The sequence below is a fragment of the Pleurodeles waltl genome, chromosome 7 (assembly GCF_031143425.1).
Source record: "Pleurodeles waltl isolate 20211129_DDA chromosome 7, aPleWal1.hap1.20221129, whole genome shotgun sequence".
In the NCBI taxonomy this organism is placed as follows: Eukaryota; Metazoa; Chordata; class Amphibia; order Caudata; family Salamandridae; genus Pleurodeles; species Pleurodeles waltl.
Genome location: NC_090446.1, coordinates 602,545,488 through 602,568,841, shown reverse-complemented (window position 1 = coordinate 602,568,841; position 23,354 = coordinate 602,545,488). Strand labels below are relative to the sequence as shown.

General features: G+C 46.9%; 1 protein-coding gene across 3 annotated transcripts in view; it reads left to right on the top strand.

Annotated features, from left to right (window-relative positions):
* LOC138304451 (histone-lysine N-methyltransferase, H3 lysine-36 specific-like) overlaps positions 1-23,354 on the top strand; it is an 833,106-nt gene that overhangs the window by 793,678 nt on the left and 16,074 nt on the right. For 2 of the 3 annotated variants that reach the window (XM_069244517.1, XM_069244518.1), the window contains exons 20-22: positions 9,121-9,262; positions 11,241-11,347; positions 11,479-11,668. The exons of the other annotated variant lie outside the window; for it this stretch is intronic. In XM_069244517.1, coding sequence (XP_069100618.1) covers positions 9,121-9,262; positions 11,241-11,347; positions 11,479-11,668 — 439 coding nt within the window. The remainder of the gene's footprint in view (positions 1-9,120; positions 9,263-11,240; positions 11,348-11,478; positions 11,669-23,354) is intronic. 3 annotated transcript variants of the gene reach the window in all.

Genomic DNA, 23,354 nt, shown 5'->3' with positions numbered 1-23,354 from the left:
ACTGCCAAAGGCGCACTCCACTAGGAAGAAAGGCGCCACAATGGCTTTTCGAGGAAATATACCTATGACAGAAATCTGTAAGGCAGCCACATGGTCTACGCCTCATACATTCACAAAACATTACTGTGTAGATGTGCTAACACAACAAGCCACAGTAGGACAGGCTGTATTACGAACATTAATTCAGACAACTTCAACTCCGACAGGCTAAGCCACCGCTTTTGGGGAGATTACTGCTTACTAGTCTATGCACAGCATGTGTATCTGCAGCTACACATGCCATCGAACGGAAAATGTCACTTATCCAGTGTACATCTGTTCGTGGCATGAGACGCTGCAGATTCACATGCGCCCTCCCGCCTCCCCGGGAGCCTATAGCCGTTATAAGTTGAATAAAACCTGTAAATTTGTACATTTTGTAAATACTTACTAGTTTTATACACACTATGTACATACATACTTACTCCATTGCATGGGCACCTTTATTATATACACAACTCCTACCTCACCCTCTGCGGGGAAAACAATCTAAGATGGAGTCGACGCCCATGTGCAATGGAGCCGAAAGGGAGGAGTCCCTCGGTCTCGTGACTCAAAAAGACTTCTTCGAAGAAAAAACAACTTGTAACACTCCGAGCCCAACACTAGATGGCAGGATAATGGACAGCATGTGAATCTGCAGCGTCTCATGCCACAAACAGATGTACACTGGGTAAGTGACATTTTCCATACATTGGTATATATATCATTTTGGCATTTTTGCCTTTCTTAAAGGCATGAAAGAATTTTTACTTCAAACAGTCAAAGAGGTAAAATCCATAATTGTTGGATCTTCCATGACTCTGCGTTCTGGCGTGGGAAGTTGTGGAAAAGAACTGACGTACGCGCGCCTAGACGGCGTCTATATAGACAACCGTGATGTCATAGGCGGCTCCAACAACGCTGACGACGCACGCGGAGCTGGTCGACGCATGCGGATCCGAACGACGACGGCACGCGCGCGGGGTACTGCTCAGAAAAAACTCCGGATTCTAAGCTGAAGCCAGGGAATTCTAAGGTAAGGAGTCTACAGCTAGATAGAGTCTCTACCAGATACCCCGTTACCGAAGGTAAGTAACTTGTTCTTCCAGGTGGATGATCAACTCTTAGTAGGGTATGTTGGTGCAAAGAAGAGTCGGGACATACAGAAGCATATCATCTCCAGATGGATTGTGCTCTGTATCAAGATCTGCTACACATTGGCCAAGAAGCAGCTGCCAGAGGATTTGCATGCTCATTCTACCAGAGCCAGGACTGTGACCACTGTGTTAGCACACGGAGTTCCAGTCTTTGACATCTGCCAGGCAGCAACGTGGGCTTCTTTCCACACTTTCACAAGCACTACTGCCTGGACTGTTTGGCCCATCGTAAAGGGCATTTGGCCTGTTCAGTCTTGTAGGATTTGATTGTCTGATGAGTCCACAGACCCACCCCTGGGAAGATATTCCTTGGGTATCTATGCTAAAGCAAGGAATATGCGGTTAGAAGTCTCTGTCAGATGAACAAGTTACTATAGCTGCAGATTCCTTACCACCCCACCCCTTCTCCCCACTCTGCAAACTGATTTTTAGGGACAGGAATGTTCCCCTTCAGGTCCCTAGTTTTCGACACCAGTGCTCAGTGTTCTTCATGGCTCTGTGGTTCTCGCATGGAAAGTCGTGAAAAGAAACTGTTGTCCGCTCTCCTGGGTGATGCCTATATATGCACTGCACACATCACTTCTGGTACGGACAATGCTGATGATACCAATGGCACTTACCGGCGTCCAGGAGTACTACGCATGAAAGATTCCTGATCCAACCTGACACCTGGAGATAATTCTAAGGTAAGGAATCTGTAGCTAGAAATAGACCCTCATTATGAACTTGGCGGTAATCACCGCCGACCACCATGCCGATGGTGAACAGAAGACCGCCAGTGGCGGTGGACTGCCCACAGCCGAATAATGATGCAAAAAGAAAAACCTCTAAAAATCCAGCAACCTCCACCCACCGCCAGTGTCAACGACGGTGAAAAGACAGTACAACCCACCACCATGCAGACAAATCCTCCGCCCACCAAATAATGATGCACAAATCAGCTTGGCAGACAGTGAATGCCAAACGACCATTGGCAGTACGGACCGCCACGGGCAGCATTGGCAAGTTTGGGACCCACACACCTGACACACATCTACAACACTATAAAACATTCACATACACACCCCACAATCCTTTGCAACGCCAATAGCACAACAGATATTGACAACACAACATGCATACACTGAACTCAACATCACACAAGTCACACACCCAACCACACAACAGCACCCTCACCAATACAACTACAACACACCACCCACAACACACACCATGGCACCCCCGCTTCACCGACAGGGAGTTAAGGACCATGGTGGACAAAATACTCAGGGTCGAGGCACAACTATTCAGGGCACAGGTGCAGCAGACACCTGTGGCCAGGAAGATGGAGCTATGGCAGAGGATAGTCGACAAGGTCAACTCAGTGGGAAACCATCCACACACAAGGGACGACATCCGGAAGAGATGGAACGCTGTGCATGGGAAGGTTCGGTCTACGACATCCAGGCACAACATCGCCATACAGAAAACTGGTGGTGGGCAATGTTCCCTCTAATTTTTTTCCACTGTGTGCGGTCTCTGTGCACTGCAGCCAAGGATACGTGCGCCAAGAAATTGACCATTCACGCGCGCGCAGCAGCATAATTATTATTCAAAGGCTAAACAGGACTGGTCTTTTTGTTCTGATTAGTCACCTTCAGGCTCATGGCTTTGCGCTTTAAAGCGGCTCCCTTATGTGAAATTGTATTACTATTAATTTTCAGTTTATGTGGAAAGAACAGTCCGGTTAGGAGTTTACAACGCTAATAGCTCTAACTCGAGCAAACGCGAGACCGATTGCATTGCAAATGCTTGTTTCTGTTGCTCCTGTAAACTGTGCTCTGGAGTCTGCTGATAGTTTGAGTGTACGAGTGTGCGGGAGTACCAGGATCTGTGCCCCTAAGATACCCACTCTGTCCTAGAGACTGCATTGTTAAGAGAATGTGTGTTTATAGGACTGCTCTTTTCTAAAGATGCTCGTCGGCGCTGTGCCTGGAGCAGTGCAATAATCCAAGTGTCCAGCCTTAAAGGCCCAGCTGGTAGACGCTCAGTGGGGTACGGATTTAACAGAAGATGAAAGGGAGAATCTGTCACGTCCCCTTGTTGGATGGAATGGCCCCTTTAATAGAAAAGTGAAACTAATCAAAGGGACGACACGATGTTCAGATGAAATGTCACTACTTGCAACTCCTCTCTGTTGCGAGGGTAGGTTTAAAGGAGACACGAATAGCTCAGTCATCATCTCTTCGAAGCTCCCCAGCTAGAAAAACGTGAGTTTGATAAAAACACAAGAATGGCCCCGCCCTACGTAGAGAGCACTCACCATTCCCCCCTCGCCCGCCGTAAGTAGTGCTCAACACCCATCCCCAGTGTATATCGGAGTGATGACTGAAGCCTTTACCTTAAGCCAAAATGGACTGTGAGCCACCAAAGTAGCCGAACTGAGCATGCACATTGAGGCGAACGGACTAGCACTCACTTATTCAGTAAAAATCAATATATTGAGACTACGGTATCAAGGCATCAAGCATCTTAATGGAGAGAGGCAGAGACAGCTTCACTGATTGCCCTCAGCCGCTGAGCTATCACAGATGGCCACTAGGTGGCAATATACACACACGAAATATATTCTAACCGTTTAATTTCCCTCTTTCCAGGATCTTTATGGGACACAGTGCGACAGAAAGAGACGAGGAAAGAGATATGTTCCCAACAATCCAATTAATCATTGTAAGGTTAGGTCCGTGGACGTCGGCTTGATGATTAAATTTGGGACATTACTCCCCGCGGCATTTAAACGCTGTTTTCACAACGTGCGCGCTTGCCAAAGGGGCCTGCGCGATGGGGGAAGGAAAGGTGCGCGCGCGCGCCTTACAGGGAACATTGGTGGTGGGTCCCCCACCTACTCCACCCGAATACACTGACCGGGAGGAGAAGGTCCTGGCTATCTTGCACCCCCAGGACCTCACTGGACTCACTGGAGGACTGGACTCGGGTAAGTCAACTACAATATCTTCCTAGTCATCACACCTGTAATACAAGTATCACCCCATCCTCTCACTACCACCAGGACCCCATCCGCTACCCAGTCCACAACACCCACATCCAAGTTCCATTTATGCCCAGAATCCCACAAACAAATCTCCATCCAGCCCCCTGTGCACAGTCACCAACCGCAGCATGGAATCCCAGTGGCACTACAGCACCCACAATGCACCTCCACAAAAAAATGCAACAAAATGTACACAAAGGGACCTTGCATGCCACCACAGGGGAATATAAGCATTAAATAGTGCAGACTAGTGTAGCAATTTCTGTAAAAGTACAGGACACCCACATGTCTTCTCCCGTATGTCTATTCTCCCACACACAGGCACCAGCACCCATGCCACCCGGACGAAGACGTCAAGGAGTGCCAGCCCTCCATCTGAAGACGGATGCCACACTCAGGAGAGTGCAGAGGGATGTCTGGACACAGAGGAAATCCCTGGCCCATCACACAGTCCTGGACTGTCACCCTCCAGAAGCCCCACACAGGATACCACTGACATCCCTACCACTCAGCCACCATCATCAGCTCTGGCCAAATGACCTCACACCAGTGTCTCCCGGCCACAGACTGGCTGCCCCCATGTACAGAGGCCAGAGTCTCCACCCACCAACAGGAAGGATGATGAAGGGCCAACTGCAAATGGGACTGCCAGACCTGTGCAGGGGACACAGGGACAGGGGGCTAGGGCCTGTGGGCTGGCATCAGTGGCTCAGGTAGGGGGGGGTGGCCAAAGGATGGATGCAGCAGCCCAGGAGGTGATATCTGAGGTTCTGGGAACATACCACAGTACCCAGGACAGGATGTGCCAGATCCTGGCCACCCTGGAGCAGAATCAGAGGCTGCAGATAACACACCACCAGGAGGCCATGGAGCAATGGAAACCGCTCAATGCCACCACGGCCTCCATTGCAGGGGTGCTGCAGCACCAGTACCACAGCCAGTCTGAGGCCTCCACCCACCTGCAATCCCCGACCACTAGCCAGGACACTGCAGTGCCACTTACATCTGCCGCAACCACTGGACTGGTGGCACTGCCAGTGGACACACAGGAAACCACCACCCCTAACCCTGCAGCCCAGCTGCACCTTCGCAAACTTGCCCTCACACCCAGAAATGACACTGAAACACCAGCCAAGCCCAGCACCAGGAAGTGACTCTGCCCTGAACTGTCTCCCTTGTGTGCCACTGAGCTACCTTGTTGACATGCCACTGCCATCACACCATCTTCCAGCGGCCACATGGACTAAACCCAGTGTGACCAACAGCTGAGCATATGTACCCGAGTATGTTTTTTCACTATGTGCCCACTCCCTTTCACACTTATGTATATATTGCCGTTGAATAAATACACCTATGAACTCAAATCGTATGTCCCTCATCACAATGAGGTATCAATTGTGATTGTGTATGCATTAGCCAGTTACTATTATCATCACACTTTTATTGCAGGAGGGGATCCAACGCACTGTAGTGTCTGAAGTATATCACACTGTACCTAATATTGGGTTCCCTGGCACATGTCACTTCAGACATAATTTAGTATTGCCTCTGACAAAAGACACCGCAGTACTTATTACATGAGACAGACTAACTATGCAACGAAGACAGCAGCATCATTAAACAGTACCTTAGAGGCACTGGAAGTATAGCTGGATTAGCTGGGTCCTGGAGTTCCGATCTTCCCCCTCTTCTTCCTCACCATCACTCTCCTCCCCTCTCTGAGGTTGAGGGGCTGGTTGAACAGCACCCTCCTCTTCCAGAAGTGGGATAGCTTTCCTCAAACCCAAGTTGTGCAGCATGCAGCAGGTCACCACTATTTTACACACCTTGTCAGGGACATAGCACAGGGATCCCCCAGAAAGATGGAGACAACGAAATCCTGCCTTCAGGAGTCCTCTAGTGCGCTCTGTCACCCTCATAGTACATCCATGGGCCTCATAATTCCTCTCTGCATCTGTCCTGGTATTCCTCACAGGTGTCAGGAGCCACTGCAATTTGGGGTAGCCAGAATCACCTGCAAAAGTGGGCGAAAGAGGACTTGAACAAACTGCCTTTACTTGCATGCAGCCTGGTTGTCAGCTATTTGACTGATCCATGGTCATACACACTCACCTATGAGCCAACCTCTCTCCCCTTGTAGTTGTCCCATCGCGTGTGGCACACTGCTGTTTCTCCGGACAAAAGAATCATGGACTGATCCTGGCAACCTGGCATTGACATGTGATATGTACTGATCAGCAGTACGCACCAATTGTACATTCATGGAGTGATAGTTCTTACGATTTGTATACAGTTGTTCGTTCATGCTTGGGAGTATGAGAGCTATGTGGGTTCCATCAATGGCACCTATCACATGGGGGATATTAGCAAAGGCATAGAATCCAGGTTTGATGGTGGGGAGTTCAGCCCTTTGGGGAAACTGGACATAAGTTTGCAAGTGGTGAACGAAGGCATCTAGGAATTTGGACAGGATGAGGCTGAACATTGGCTGTGAGACCCCTGCAGCCATGCTCACTGTCACCTGAAATGAGCCCGTGGCCAAAAAATAGATCTTTTCAGGCTCTGGCCTCCTCTTTGACGGCAGCCAGTGTCCCTGGTCTTTCCGTCCCCCCTCCCACCACTTCTACTCCTTCCAGCACCCCACTCCCTTCACCCATCCCAAGCACACATACGGACAGCCATGCACACTGATCAATACACCAGAAGCACACAGGCAAACACAAGCACCACACTTCCCACCACAGGCAGGCACACATCCAACATACCAAAGCACAACATTTATTTCCTCAGTGTGTCAACCTCCCCCGCCACCCTGTCTGTCACCTCACCATGCACACCCACATACACTGTACCCTCAGTCACTGCTGCTGCCTCCATTCATACACCACACCTGCACTCACCACTACTACATTTACAGACACTTGCAGAACACTCACCAGACCTGCAGACACCCACACAACATTCATCTACACTGGCAGCCTGTCTTCTCCCACTGTGTGCACCACCACTCCTCCCAAAACACACAAACATTTGCACACGTACACACCACACACATCAACCTCATATCAGCATACTGTTCAGGCACCTGCATCCACATCCGGCACACCTGGGACGAGCACTCCCTCAACCTCTACTCCCAGACCTGCCTCCAAATCCCCTCCAACTGCACCTAAGAAAGCTTTTCCTATCCTGTGTTGACCTGTTTAACCCACTGGCCCCCACCCTGTCTTGTCCCTAAACGTGCCCATGTTCTTGCCCAGGCCACTCCTTCCTTGTCTAAGTCCGCCCCAGTCCGCCCTTCCCATTCCTGTGCGCCTTCCCAAGGGAGGTAGAGGCCCTGTATTGCCCCAGGACCCTCTGCCACCCCTGGTCCAGGCCCACTCCCTCTCCTTCCAAGGGCAAGCCCAAACCCCCTCCACCTCCCAAACCTAAGCCCAAACCCCCCCCCCTTCCAGACCTAAGTCCCCACCCTGCCACCCCTTGCCCCTGTTCCCTGAGGGGCCTGGCTGCCCCATTGATGTCCCTTTCCAGTGGAGTACCCTTTGCACAGGTGGGAGTCAAGTTCGGGCTATATTGGCCCTTCAGGGACTTAACGATGGACTGGCCAGTGGCCTTATTTGGACATTAGTTCTGTTATGTGAAATCAATTATAAGTCCCCAGCAGTGTTCAGAGTTTCACTGTGGGGGTATTGTGTGCATATGTGTTTGTACATTGGTGCAGGTCTTTGTTGGCTTCTGTCTGGTAAGTACATCTTGGTTGGTATGTATTGTTTGGGATGTGGGAGGGGTTGGAAGTGTGTTGCAGGGTGGGTGAGGTGAGTGTGTAAATGTGCCCTTTCTTCCCATGTGTACTAGGCTGCGGTACTTACGTCTTCGTCATTGGTCATGGTCCTGCAGGAATATGGCAAGGAGAAGCAGTGGCATTATTTCCAACTCTCTCTCCATGTCTGCGTTGGCGTGTTCTGTGTTCCCTCTGGTGAGAGTTTCCTTTTATATTGTTCGTTTCCGCCGCACTTTGCCTGGCGGTGATTCCCGCCCCGGAACTGATGGCGGTCTGGTGTTTCATTATTTGGTGGGCGGGTAGGGCCTTTCCGCCGGCCTTTGGGAGGCCTCCTCCGTCTTGTCGGGACTACAGAGATGGCGGTGTGTGGATGGAACGCTACTTGTTACTCATTGGCTTCATTATTTGGTGGTCCGGACCACCAGCCTGTTGGCGATAGTTACCCCCGGCGGTGCGGTGTTTACCGCCATGTTCATAATGACCACCATAGTCTCTACTAGATACAGCCTTACTGAAGGTAAGTAACTTGTTCTTTAATGCTATTCTTTTACTGTCTGCACATGCCCAGAATTGTCCTGTGATTCTAGGGCCATATTGCCATGTTTGTAAATGCTTTTCTTCTTTTATTGGAAACATGGCCAACTTTGAAGACAAATATTTACTGTGGGTCGTATGAAGGGAGCAGGTCCCCAAGCAAAGAACCTGGGGTCCAGACGGATCACTCATTTAGAGGCTTGTTAGTTTACAAGTCCAGTAAATAGCCCGACAGGCTCAGTTAGAATGTGCCCATTGCCAGCCATGAAAAGTATATCAACCCCCAAACAACTGCTTGACACCATCTTTCAGTTCCCCTCGACACAAGATACTACAATGAGTATATTCTGAATTAATGATTAATTTGAATTTGTAGAACCTGTTTTCATTAATTTAGACCTCATTCATCCCATATAAACCCTTGATTGATTCATACATCATTGTCTTTGTTAGTGAATTTGTTGTTCACTTGCGTCACTGAATCGCTTTCTACTAATTTAAACGAAAACCCAAATCAGATATCAATTGTAGAGCAGTGCTTGTTCTTTCCGGGGCTCAGTTTCACTGTCTCACCATTGATGGTGGTTTAATTTTAGGATCGTATCATTGATGCTGGACCCAAAGGAAACCACTCGAGATTTATGAATCACTGCTGTCAGCCCAACTGCGAAACACAGAAATGGACTGTAAATGGAGACACCCGAGTTGGCCTCTTTGCTCTTTGTGACATCCAAGCTGGTATGGTGGATTCCGACGTTGGAATGTATGTGTTTGTTGAGACTTGTATAGTGCGTATCTAGCTGGGAAACAGTAGAATTGCGTATATGTAGGGCAAGGGGGAACGATTCAGCATCTTATAAGTAAACATGGGGTTCAGAGGTCAGCAACCCAAGATAGAGTACATATTAAGTTTTTTTTTAAAGCATGTATTAAAACAAGACAAGCCAATATGTTTCTGTACTATGTTGGACAAGATATGTTTTTCATCTCCTTCTCGAAGTGAAGGAGAAAAGCACCGAAGTTCGACCTTGGCTGTGCAATGTTCCATATCATGGGTGCCTAGTTCAACAAGCATTTGCAAAGCAAATATGCTAGGCTTTAAAATACTGAGCTACTGGCTTTGCTAATTTTTATTTTTCCAAATTGCCTGCGTGTGCTTGTGTAAGGATTCTAGTGTACGCATGCCTGGCTTGGAACGTGGTTTCTATTAAAAAGAAAAGCAAAAAAAAACAAGATGTCTTCCATTGCACATGGAGGCCGACATTTGACAGGTAAATTGAATTAGTAACAATCAGAATAATAATAAAGGGAGCCGCTCAACTCTTGATGAAAGCTAGGTACTGGCCCACTAGCACTTTCCAGTAGCCAACCTTGATGACAAAAATAATCAGTGGAAGATGGGGAGCAGTTCTGGCAGCAGCGTAAAGTGGGGGAGGGAGAAGCGAAAGCAGCCTGGCGTTCTTTGCAGCAGCCAGGTACTCAATAAAAAATGAAAATAAACAAATAGGAGTAATAAACCAAATGGATATGAGGGAAGGGAGTGAAGGGGGAAGCGGGAAGGGTGATTAAGTAACACATCCATACCCAAGGAGTGCTGAAATCGAAATAAAACAAGCATTTGCAATGCAATGGGTCTCGCGTTTGCTCGAGTTAGAGCTATTAGCGTTGTAAATTCCTAACTGGACTTTTCTTGCCACAAAAATTGAAAATGAAAAGTAAAACAGTTGACACAAGAGAGCCGATTCAAAGTGCCACGGCCGCCATGAGCGTGAAGGAGAGACACAAAAGGAAAAAGAAGTTTGCTTGCAGTCAACCGTATTGGCAAACGTGTAATTATCCATGTAACAGGGTCGATGGCCAAGGCAGTAACAAAACTGCCACAAGGAGGGACCAATGTAAAGCTTTTACCAATGATGATAAAGGATTTTTGAAAGGCAACCTATGAACAAGTGATAGTGATGGGCGTTTGGGTGTGGTTAAAAGCCCACAGATAGATTACAAAAGGTCAAGTACCTGCGCGCTCAACCTAAAAATGTCCCCTCATGTATGCCTTGGAAGCATACAACGTTTTCTAAAGGAACACTGCAACAACTCAATGCTTCACTGCAGGGCAAACATAAGAATAAGGCGGAAAGTCATCTAAGCAGTAGCAGGGTTGTAAGATGGAAAACAAAGTAATCCACTCATGACCAAGGGGCTTGACCTAAAGCCCCAGTCTAAGGATATTTAATGCATTGGAGATAATGGATCATTCAAACACAGCTAAAGCAATCTGTAGCCAAGATCGAAAAAGACTTGATTTGTGGCAGTTTCCTTTTTGCCCCTTTTGATTTTTAGTCAAACTGTAACAAAACCTTGCATATTGATTTAGCCATTGGTATTTTTCCAGCTGGTAGCGTTGGTGTAGCAGTAGTAAGTATCATGTTAGGGTGAGGGTCATAAGGTCCTACTACATTAGACCCATGAGGCTAATGTACAACCATGTAACTACCCGCTCCTCTGCCTGCGCTGAAGATGGCAAGCTTCTGCCAAGAAAAGGCTGCTCTTGGCCTGAGCCATAGCACACACAAGATCAAGGGTGTCCAAAGATGGCAGAAATTGGAATGAAAGTGAAGGCAGTCCCTGGTGTCAAATTCTAGGATTGCTGTGCATAGGAGGCTTCTTGTATATTATAGCGTTTATTTAAATTTGACTTGTTTTCCCTACTCTTTTACAGAAACAGAGCTGACTTTCAACTACAACCTGGAATGTTTGGGAAATGGAAAAACTGTTTGCAAATGTGGTGCTCCAAATTGCAGTGGCTTTCTTGGTGTGCGTCCAAAGGTACAGCCTTAGCCCAATTTTTTATTGTAAGAGATTTTTAACATATATTGTGTTCTGGAGATAATTTACCACTTTTCTCCTGCATCTTCTTTAAAAAACATCATGTTCACTTAAGTTGTTTTCCCCTTCAGAATCAGCCTGTTTCTACGGATGAAAAGACCAAGAGGAAGTTTAGACGCAGGGCTCCAACAAAACTGATCAAAGAGCATGAGGATGAATGTTTTAGTTGTGGTGATGCGGGGCAACTTATTTCTTGCAAGAAGCCAGGCTGCCCAAAGGTGTATCATGCCGACTGCCTCAATCTCAGTAGAAGGCCAGCAGGTAAATATCTGTAACAAGTGAGAATTGTGTGCTAGTGGAAAATAAATCTTTAGCTACGAGTGCTTGCCATGATAAAGTGAAATTTAATATACGTCCTTCACTTTTGATTAGTCAGACTTCCAAAACTAAGGGACGGCCTTATTAAAGAACAGCATCTTTTTTGCTGTAACTCTTTCACAGACTATCTAAAGTTTTAATGTCATCAGTTAATCATGCTACCTTAATGTGTCCCTAGAATGCCAATACATTCATTTCTGTATTTACTATCTGGCAGAGACGATTAGTATGGAAGAGATTATCTCCCTTGCTCCAATTTTATTTTTCAAGATTTCTGCAAGTGTTTGTTCTTTTCAACTTTTCTCAATCTGTCATTTTCCTTGGTTCAATTGCCTTTTTGTTTCTCATTCTGAAAACTCCTTGTTGGACACGAGAAACACATGCAGGCTAATGTTGCTTCTGTGGTCTAATAGATCTGTCCCTTGGTTCTAAGCATGGTTTGGCTGAATATGGAAAAGTTTACATTTCATGAAAATACTATGCCTCCTCTCCAGTCATGTTCTGTGGTGGCAGTAGTGTCTCTGTGATGATCAACATGACTGATGTCTGTATATTCAGTTAATGCTAGCAATGAGTAACGGAAATTGCAGTTACTTCAGTAGCATATCTGGGGATCACAGCAGCTAATGATGCACTTCTGCTAGAGACCTGTGAAAGAAAGCACAGTAAGAGAAATAACAACATTAATCTTTTTTGCAAGAATCAGGCAGCATGAACCTAAGGGAGTACTGTAGGACAGAAGGCTTGATGCCCTTCACTGCCCTTCAGGTAGTGAATTTTGGTTTCTGTCGCAGTCAAGTTTTGTGGGCAGAGTTGGCCAGTGCGGAGCTTTTAAGCCAGTTTATCCATTGCATGCTTTTGAATGATATAGATCTTTTGGCAAGGAGTAGATGTAAAGTCTAATATAACACTGCCAACACTATAGATGTGATTGAGAGGAAACGTTGGTGTGACAGAATCGTTTAGGTGAACAGGTCTTGTTCAGTAACTATCTGAGCCATTTTATGCATAGCCGCAGGCTTATGGCCAGGAGAGTTTCAGGGATGTGGAATTCCTATCGCCCGACGCCCGGGACATCTTGTTTGGGGTCAAGGGCAACAAGTTTTTATGTTTACTTTGTCCTTGGGACAAGTAGGCCCAACCCCCTGCAGCACAAACCCTTTGGCTGCCTGTTTACAGAGAGTGGAACTCTCTGCAGTTGAGGTAATGTGTTTCCAAAAGATAATGCTGTTCGAACTTGTATTTATGGTTCATTATTTGAAAGCCTTCATTATTAGCGTGAGTGCTGTAAATAAATGTTTTAAGGTCACACTTCACTACTGACGTAGGTTCCAGTACAAAAAAAAGAAAATTACTGTATACACATGTTTGAAAAGTTTAGGCTATGAGGCTAAATATAATGCTCCCAGAATGCTCTCTGATTAGATGCAAATGAAGTGTCATTTAGTAAAATGTGTTGATGCATGCTAGTATTTCCCAAAAATATTTCTAATGGAAAATCAGTGTAACCATTTTCAACACGATTATGGGAAGCATGAAAATAAACAAACACTGACAAAGCCAACTAATCTGACATATTTTTATAAGTCTTTTTTAGTTTCATCAATGCGTGTCTTGTTTTGACATGGCTTTTGTAACACTTTATTGCTGTGGGAGCTACCAGGCCCTCAACATTGTAACAAACACTGGCAAAACCCCCCCAAAAAGTTTTTGAACTCTAAAAGCACACGTTGCCACCAGCGGCATAACAAAGGCCCCGCAGCCGCCCTCCAGGGGGCCCCTTCAGCACAGCACCTGCCCTGAGTGAGTCTGGAGAGGGGGCTCCTCCATGTTCTTTGCAAAGGGGCACCCTCCAGTTTCGTTACGTCACTGATTGCCACTGTAGTTCCTGACACTGAACAAAACTACTTTGTGTGGCAATATGCTCCTTGTGGAAGAGCAGAATGCGATCACTCACAGTAAAGCCAGCCGAAAGAGAGAGAAATAGAAGTTTAATAAAAACAAAATGTCTTTGTTAACACCAGACCTAATTAGGGACCAAGACCCACATCTAGGTAGCTTTTTGCATGTCGCAAACAGCGACTTTCGCTGTTTGCGACGTGCAAAAAGCACATTGCGATGCACAAACCCAGTTTTGCGATTCAGTAACCTGGTTACCGAATCGCAAAACGGGTTTGCGACTCGCAATTAGTAAGGTGTGTTCCCTTCCTAATTGCGACTCGCATTGCAATGTAGGATTGTTTTGTGACCGCGGGCGCAAACCAATCGCAGTTTGCACCCATTTCAAATGGGTGCTAACACTTTCGCAAAAGGGAAGGGATCCCCATGGGACCCCTTCCCCATTGTGAATGTCATTGTAAACATTTTTTCAGAGCAGGCAGTGGTCCTGCGGACCACTTCCTGCTCTGAAAAATAGAAACGAAAACGTTTCATTTTTTGTTTTTGTTATGCATCTCGTTTTCCTTTAAGGAAAACGTGCTGCATTTAAAAAAAAAAATTTTTTTAAAAACTGCTTTATTGAAAAGCAGTCACAGACATGGTGGTCTGCTGTCTCCAGCAGGCCACCATCCCTGTGAGGGCCGCCATTCGCGAGGGGGTCGCAAATTGCGACCCACCTCATGATTATTCATGAGGTGGGCATTTGCGAAGCCCTTGCGAATCACAGATGGTGTCAGGGACACCATCCTACATTCGGATTTGCGACTCGCAATTTGCAGGTCGCAGATCTGAACCTACCTACATGTGGCCCCAAATTCTTAAAGAAAGTCACAAAAGTGCACCCATGGTATATGTCGTACCCCTATAAAATATTTGTGAACTGTATTTTAGCATGGGTAAATACGATGTGTAGATTTGCTCATGTAAAAATCTATTGAGCATTTGCAAGTTCATTTTCCCTCCAGCCACTTTCTTCCCAACCCTGGAAGAAGTTCTAATTCTGCCATTGTCAGGAGTAAATGTCCAACCTTTCTTATTATGGGAAACTATTAGAGAGAAGCTGATAAAAATCTTTAAAACATGCAGGTTAGTAGGTTTGCCGACTCAGAGGCATACCAGCCCTGGAACTATTGCTTACTGCTTCCTCCAGCCCCAGTATGCAGAAAGGTGGCAAAATAAGGAAATTGCTACAGTAGGGATTGAAACTGCAAGTATTCAAGCCATACTATGGTAGTAGCCCTGGCATAATCAGAGAGGCTGTTATCAGAGCACTTACATAATGAGATTGCTGCCATAATTTGTCGCCACACTACATGGCACCAAAGGGACAAGTAGATCTTTTTACAGGACAAGTAGATTTGAGAAGCAACCTGTCCCCTGGACAAGTAGATATTTTAATAAATTCCACACCCCTGGAGTTTACATTCAACTCTGTAGTTGAGCGGTGCAACAAAAATATGCGTGGCTTGATAGCAGCTTTTCAACAAGACCTTTTCTATGTGAACTTGCACATTAGGCCCTGTAATTGCATCAATAGTGTCAAACCAGTAATGCTGAAATATTCAGCCGTTGGGTCACATATTTGAATCCATAGTCAAGCCACCTTCTAACCTCCCAGCTAACACAAACATCAGCAAAATAAATACTTCTGCTATTGAGTGTCTAATCAGATGCAATACGTTTGTTGCAACACCAGTCCCAAAGAATAATGTCAGTTATTTTCTGTATTTCGTTATGGGTCTGATGATAATCATGACAATCATGACAAAGACAATTCATAAAGTTAATTTGAAATTGTGAAATGGACTTCCGTTATTAAAAAACCTCCACCCAGAAGATTAATGTTGTTTACACAAACAGGATGCCTACTTTCACATCCCCATTAGATTAAAATTTCAGTACTTGCTACTGGAAATAGCACCCTACATGCTAGCCAAATACCTCCAGGAGGAGCACACCATTCCAGGCAGGGGCTGCAGGTTAACATTATCTGATAAAACTGCAAATAAGTCATGCAGAAGTAGCCGATCAAGTGTGCCTAATGTCTCTTTCGAGTAATTATGACTGACAGTAAAGGTTTAACAGTCCAATTTACAACCATCAACTTGGTGCCCTCCTGCATGCTGGTTTTCTTGTTATCTGTAGATTATGAAGGAGGGCTTGTCAGCTTGATCGCCAATCGATTATTACATTGGAGACGGGGAAGAGAAGCTGCTGCTAGCTATGTGAAAGAAGCTCTCAAGCAATGGATAAACCACCAAAACGTGTTGTAGAGCATACCCCTTCAGCACCAACAACCAAACATAACAGTTCTGGCATTTGCATTTTTAGTGCCTGGTGATCCCTCAAAGGCAGTATTCAGCTGTAGGCCTTTGGACTCTAAAGCAAGAACACCTTGACTGTAAGTGTGCTGGAACTGCAGTTATGAAAATGATATAAAATGCCCTACCTCCACCAAAACATTATTCATGAGGATGGACCAGACCTTCCTGAAGAAAAGAGTAAAGGATCCCCCACCCTCTTTGAAGAAGCACAGGAACTAAGAGAATCGACTGTCAAACTTTAAATCAAACTTTAATCAGAATAATAACCAGATATAAACAGAAAAGGTGCAATTTAATTCAGCAGAAGAGTAAAATACAGAAATGGGGGATGGATTTAGAAATGGAGCTGCCTTTATTTCAGTGATGAGGCACCACATTGATCTGTTTATGAGCAACGGAAACTTAAAATTGCCATGCTTCTTCGCCAGCCTTGTAAAGGGGACCTTGATGAGTGAAATATTTTAAGTCTGGTGGTACAAAATACATATTTAGTACCTATTACCAAGACAGAAGCAATTACTGTGATCAAGGCATGTGTGGCTGTAGATTCACATGTTGTGCATACTCCGGTCATCCACTGTTGGTCCCAGATGGGTGCAAGTTTTTATTAGAAGAAGTCCTTCGATTCACAAGGCAGTGTGACTCCTCCTCCTTTCGGTAAAGTGCATGGTCATCAGCTCCATTATTAGACTGTTTTCTTTCCACCATCAAGTTTGGATCTGTGATTCTGTGCGCCAGGTCAACACCATTGCAATGATCTCTTTCAGTCTGTACGTATTCCTCCCCAACGTCGATGTTGTTTTTCAATCGCACCTACCTTACTCTTTGTTGTGGGTCAAGAATTGTTACTTTGCTCAAGCAGGGTTCGGACCAACTCAGTTGTTGCACAGGGCCAGCGATGACATCCCAGACCTCTTTTGTCCCAAGGATATCGAGGGCCAACATCTTCCACAGACCTTGGCAGCATATGAAGAAGCTTTCTCCCCCAAAGAAAGCTCCAGCTCCATGCTGGAAATCGAAGATATTCCACAAGCCCAGCCGTCTGAGAGTACAGTTACCCCTCCCCTCCCTTCCAAGACACGACTGTTAGGCAGCCCACCACCAAAAGGGCACATAGCCACTCTGGTAAGTCAGTCAGGCCTTCAGACCGCCACTGCCTTCAGGCCATGGACAGCACTGACAAACTACTCTGACTTGGTGCCAAAGAAACCCTCAAAGCTGACCACTTCGGCACAAGCTACTCTGATGCCGCCACAGAGCCAGCCTTCGGCATCGACCAGAGACTCTGCACCGAAACTGAAGGCACCCTCGAAGTCGAGACCTTCACCATCAACCAGAAAATCCCACATTAGTGTGCCAGTGCTATAGAACCGATCCTCCACAAGCTGCAAGAGGAGATAGTCGCCAGGGAGAAACAACTGGTCATTTGTTCCCATACCGAGTCAGATCCTCGCCAGCATTCCAGGGTCTTCTGCTACTCCAGCTTCCAAGCGCCACCTGTCCTTCAAGGAAGCTTTGGATGCTCCAATTCCAGCAATGCAGCACAAGAAGGCAAATAGGGCGATCATCCTTTTATCCTACTCTCATCCATCCCCTCACCCTGTTCCTCAACCTTCACCTTCCCCACCTACCTTTCCAGGGGGATCCCCTTGATATCACACCCCAGGGGTCTCCACTCTGACATTGGCAGGCATGCAGGAGACAAGACATAGGTCATCTCTCCACAGGGGACCCATGGGACTTCTACAATGCAGACCCACCCGGGGACACAGACTCTGCCCTGTACCCTGATTCTACATCCTAACAGTAGCTTGCTGGTAGAATGGCACTATTCTACAAGATGGACCCTCATATAGTCTCCTTAAAGGAGAACTTCCAATTTGAAACCCTCTCCTCTGCTCACCACTCTGCTCAGTAACTCCCCCATTTTTAAGGGCATGCTACTCCACAGACCTGACATCTTTAAGGACCGTGTCCGAGCCAGGGTCATAAGACCCAGGGTAGATAAAAAAAATATAAAGTTTCCCCTACTGACCAGATTTACATTTGCGCCCAACTCCCGCCCGACTCCCTAGTATTCACTACTGCTCGTAGATAGGCAAATCCCAGACCAGCCCATCTACTGGATCTCACTGATCAAGGGTGATGGTAGCCTACACAACAGGGTCTCAATATCAACTACTTGGAACTTCTAGCCATCCATCTAGTGTTGAAGACTTTCCTCCCTCACCTGATAAGCAGGATTGTTCTTGTCCACATGGACAATATGACAGCCATGTAATACCTTCAGAAACGGGGGACCTGCTCTCCACAACTCTCACAGTTATCCCAGAGCATTTTGCAATGGCCTCTCAGTCACAAAATTTGTTTGCTGGCCAAGTACCTTCAAGGGATGGAAAATGACTTTGCCAAACTCCTCAGCTGGATGTGGCAACAAGTCTACGAGTGGGAACGCTACCTGCAAGTCCTCCTCCTCTACTTACTCAGATAGGGCTTTCCAAAATAGACCTATTCGCAGTCACTGAAGACACAAAATACTTAAACTTCGCCTCTAGGTAACCAGACGCATGGACAATGCACTATGAATGAATTGGTTTGGGAGATTTGCCTACGCTTTTACGACTCTCTCCTTCCATTTGTGGTACGGAGAGTTTACCAGACATTCCTCACACTCTTCCTGGTGGCTCCCAGATTGGATCACCAGCCATGCTTTGCAACTCTGCTTCAAGTCTCTCTGGTTACGCACAAGAGGCTCCCCAACAGCCCGGACCTTCTCATGTAGAACCTTGGAGAAATCAGGCACCCAGATCCTGGGTTGCTCATTCTTGTGATCTGGCTCCTCAGGTTATAGAATTTTGATGCCTCAACCTTCCTCCGAAATGCATGATCATTCTCAAAGAAGTGTGCAGACCTACCACATGGGCCTGCTGTGTAGCAGATTACAAAATATTTGTATGCTACTGTCACACAAAACCTATTGATCCTTTTGAAGCCACAGTGCAAGACATAACAGTAGATGGAGTTGTCTATTCAGACATCCCCTCTGCCCAACAGCAAGCTGACTGCAGACAAGTCCTACAGCAGAATGCTGAGCTCTTCTCTTTGACCCCTGGTCAGACACACTTGTGTACCCATGATCTGGATACAGGAGACAATCTACCTGTCAAAAACAAAATATATAGACAGTCTGACCAAGTCAAAGAGAGCATCAAAGTGGAAGTCCACAAGATGCTGGAGTTAGGGGTAATAGAGCTCTCTGACAGTCCCTGGGCTAGCCCAGTGGTCTTGGTCCCTAAACCTCACACCAAACATGGCAACAGAGAAATTAGTTTCTGTGTGGACTACAGAGGGCTCAACTCTGTCACCAAGACAGATGTGCACCCTATACCCAGAGCAGATGAATTAATTGACAAGTTGGGTGCAGCCAATTTTCTAAGTACCTTTGCATTAACTGCAGGGTACTGGCAAAATAGGATGGCACCTTAAGCAAAAGAAAATAAAGCATTCTTCACACCTGATGGGCATTATCAGTTTACTGTTATGCCCTTTGGCTTAAAGAATGCCCCTGTCACCTTCCAAAGATTGGTAAATCAAGTCCTTGCTGGCTTGGATTCCTTTAGTGCAGTATTTCTAGATGATATTGCTGTCTTTAGCTGCAGCTGGCAGGATCACCTGATCCACCTGGGGAAGATTGCGCAGGCCTTGCAATCAGCAGGCTCAGGATGCCTATTAAGGCATCCTAGTGCCAAATAGGGCAGGGCACCGTTGTATACCTGGGCCACCTCGTAGGTGGAGGCCAATTGCAATCTTTACAACCCAAGATCCAGGCAATTCTTGACTGGGAAGCTCCAAAAACCCAGACTCAAGTTGGGCATTCCTTGGCCTGGCTGGTTATTACAGGAGGTTTGTGAAGGGGTGTCGCGTGGGCTCTCATTATCCTAAATGAGACTACTGGATTTCTAGGTAGCAGGATCGTTCACGGTGTGGGGGACTGAGTCTGACCCACTTGGAAGGACCTCTGTCACCCTAAATCCGGGTTTGCTCCGGCTAACTAGCAGTGCCTCATTTCTCCCAGAGGGAAGAGATGATTGGGCAGACGAGCGCATGACATCTTTGGAACTTCTCAGGGAAGTCGTGGTCACTCAGATCCAAACCAACTCTCTCATTTACAGTATGATCTCATATACAAATGACAAAGGCAGTATAAGTTTTATATAATGTTTTAATAAAACGACTGCATTTTAGATAATAAGGCGTGAGCCGCAATAACCAGAACCATACAACACAGTAGGATTGAAATAGTCACCAGGAGAGTAAAACATAAGAACAACGCTATCATGGTGTCTAATACTTTCTACTCTCCCTCTGCTAGTTCTATTTCGAGCACAGCATGTTAAGCTTCTAACTTGCCTTTCTGAATCACTGGGGAGACATCAGCCCTCATACCTGAGCAAAGGCCTGTGATCTTGGTTCAGCATCTGCAACGAGGCAGTCAGCGTCTAGTTGTGGTTCCCTGGTCAGAATCTCCCTCTTGCGTGTATTGGGACAAGGAAGTGTTTTTATAACTAACATGTCAGCGTGATCACAAAATGTCCCTACGCAGGAATGCCAAAGACTAAACACCTACCACGTCTATCAGCAATGTACCAGACTGTATCCTTGACTGAAGCACAGAGTGAACAAGAATGTGTTATGGAGAACTCCAGTGCTGAAGTAGGCTAAACAGTGTGATATGAAATATAAAACAAGACCGTAGAACTGGCTATTTGAAAAATAACAGTACGAAGCCGAATAAAAAAGCATTTAGAGCAAAGTGCACAGAGGCTCTAAGCTGCGAGCAAATGAATAAAATACATCCAGGACAAAGTGCACAAAGGCTTAAAGCCTGAAGCTAATGCGCAAAGGATACGTAAAACTAACCACACTACAGGGGTATGGCTCCTTTGTGACTTCCCTCACTGAACAGACCTCAAAGATGATGCCAAAGAAGGTAAACTGGACCCTTGACTGTCAAAAGGCCTTTGACACCCTGATAGAAGCAATGTGCTCGGCACCAGTTCTTAAAGCTCCTGATTATTCTAGGCAGTTTGTTGTGCACACATATGCCTCTGAACATGGGACAGGAGCAGTCCTGTCCCAAACCAGTGATGATGGCCTTGACCAGCCTGATGCTTTCATTAGCAAGAGGTTACTCCCAAGGGAGCAATGTTGGAGTGCCATTGAGAGGGGGAGGCCTTTGCTGTGGTTTGGTCCCTGAAAAAGCTGAGACCATACTTGTTTGGCACTCACTTTATTGTTTGAACTAACCACAGACATCTCAGATGGCTAATGCAAATGAAAGGTGAGAACCCTAAACTTTTGAGGTGGTCCATATCCCTACAGGAAATGGACTTTGTAGTGGAACACAGACCTGGGACTGCCCATGCTAATGCAGATGGCCTTTCCAGGTACTGAATAGATAATGAAGACTCTCTTGGGAAAGGTTAGTCGAATCCTCTTTCATTTTGGGGACAGGGGAGTTGTGTAGGAAAGTGCTACTGTTGGTATAGTAAATCCAGCCCCCCCACCGCCCACACTTCTTGCCTTGTGTTAATGCCAACTTCGAGTGAAAGAGTGCTGGGATCCTGCAAATCAGGCCCCAGCACCAGTGTTCTTTCCCAAAATCTGTACCTTTGTTTCCACAATTGGCACACCCTTGGCACACAGTTAAGCTCCTTGTAAAAGGTACCCATGGCACTAAGGGCCATGTGGCCAGGGAAGGTCCCCAAGGGCTACAGCATATGTTATGCCACCCTAGGGGTCCACTTACCAAGCACATGTACACTGCCTTTGCGGTGTGTGTGTGTACTGGTGCGGTGAAAAAGGCAAAGTTGACATGGCCCCCCTCTGAGGGTTCCATACCCACAAACCACTGCCTGTGGTATAGGTAAGACACCCGTCTAGCAGGCCCTTCAGCCCTAAGGCAGGGTACACTATACAACATATGAGGGCATAGCTGCATGACCAATATGCCCCTGCAGTGTCTAAGTCCATTCTTAGACATTGTAAGTGCAGTGTAGCCATAATGAGTATATGGTCTCGGAGTTTGTGATTATGAACTCCACAGCTCCATAATGGCTTTACTGAATACTCAGCACAATAAACCCCCCACTGATGCCAGTGTGTGATTTATTGAAAAAAACACATAGAGGGCATCTTAGAGATGCCCCCTGTATGTTAGCCAAACTGCTAGTGCAGGACTGACTGGTGAGTGCCTTTGTGCACTCTGGTCAGAAACAAAGCCTGTCCTGGGTGGAGGTGCTTCACACCTTCCTCCCACCTACAGAAACTGTAACACCTGGTGGTGAGCCTCGAAGGCTCAAGCCTTGGATTACAGTGCCCCAGGGCACTCCAGCTAGTGGAGGTGCATGCCCCGGGCAAAGCCCCGCTTTTGGCGACCAGTCCGGCTGGAAAATTAGGTAAAATAGGGAGGAGTGACCATCCCAGCTAGGACCACCCTTCAGGTGTCTAGAGCTGAGGTGAAACCCCCCCGCCCCCCCCCACCCTCCTCGCAGAATCCTCCATCTTGGTTTGGAGGACAGGAACCAGTAGGATTAGGGTTGTGCCCCCCTCCCCAAAGGGAGTGGGCACAAGGAAAGTGTAGCCACCCTCAGGGAAGGTAGCCATTGGCTACTGCCCTCTGACCCCTGTAACGCCCCTAAATCCAGGATTTAAGGGCCTCCCTGATCCCAGCTCACCAGATTCGTAGCTACCTGATAAGAATAAAGACTGCTTAGTTGAAACCCCCAGCAGAGAAGAAGGGAGAAGACAACTGATTTGGCCCCAGCCCTACCAGCCTGTCTCCTGCTTCAAAGAACCTGCAAAAGAACAGCAACGCATCCAGCTGGACCAGCGGCCTCTGCCAAGCTTCAGAGGACTGCCCTGCACCTAAAAGGACCAAGAACTCCATAGGACAGCGGTCCTGTCCAAGAAGAAACCTACAGCTAAGGACTCCAACCTCACTCCGAGTGCGTCCTAACCACTCTGCACCAGACGTCCACGGCCCGTGTCCAGGTGGGGCAACCAGCTAGAGAGGATCCCCCAGACGGCTCTTAGCAAGTGCCCACCTTGGGTTGACATCTCCAGTCCTCCATGACATCTGCACAGGGAATGCCAAGGAACCCTGCATCCTCCCCAGCCCCTAAGCCCTCCATCCGCCCCCCACCCCCCCCCAACCGTGAAGATATCCGAAGCCTAAAGACACACTGCAGCCCTCAGGCCTTTGAGAACACGACGTCCGGTGCAGCAGAGTACATCAGGTGGCTCTCCTCCCTGTCCAGCCTGTGGTTTGCCCGAGAGGACCTCCTGGACCTGGCCTGCAGCCTCTG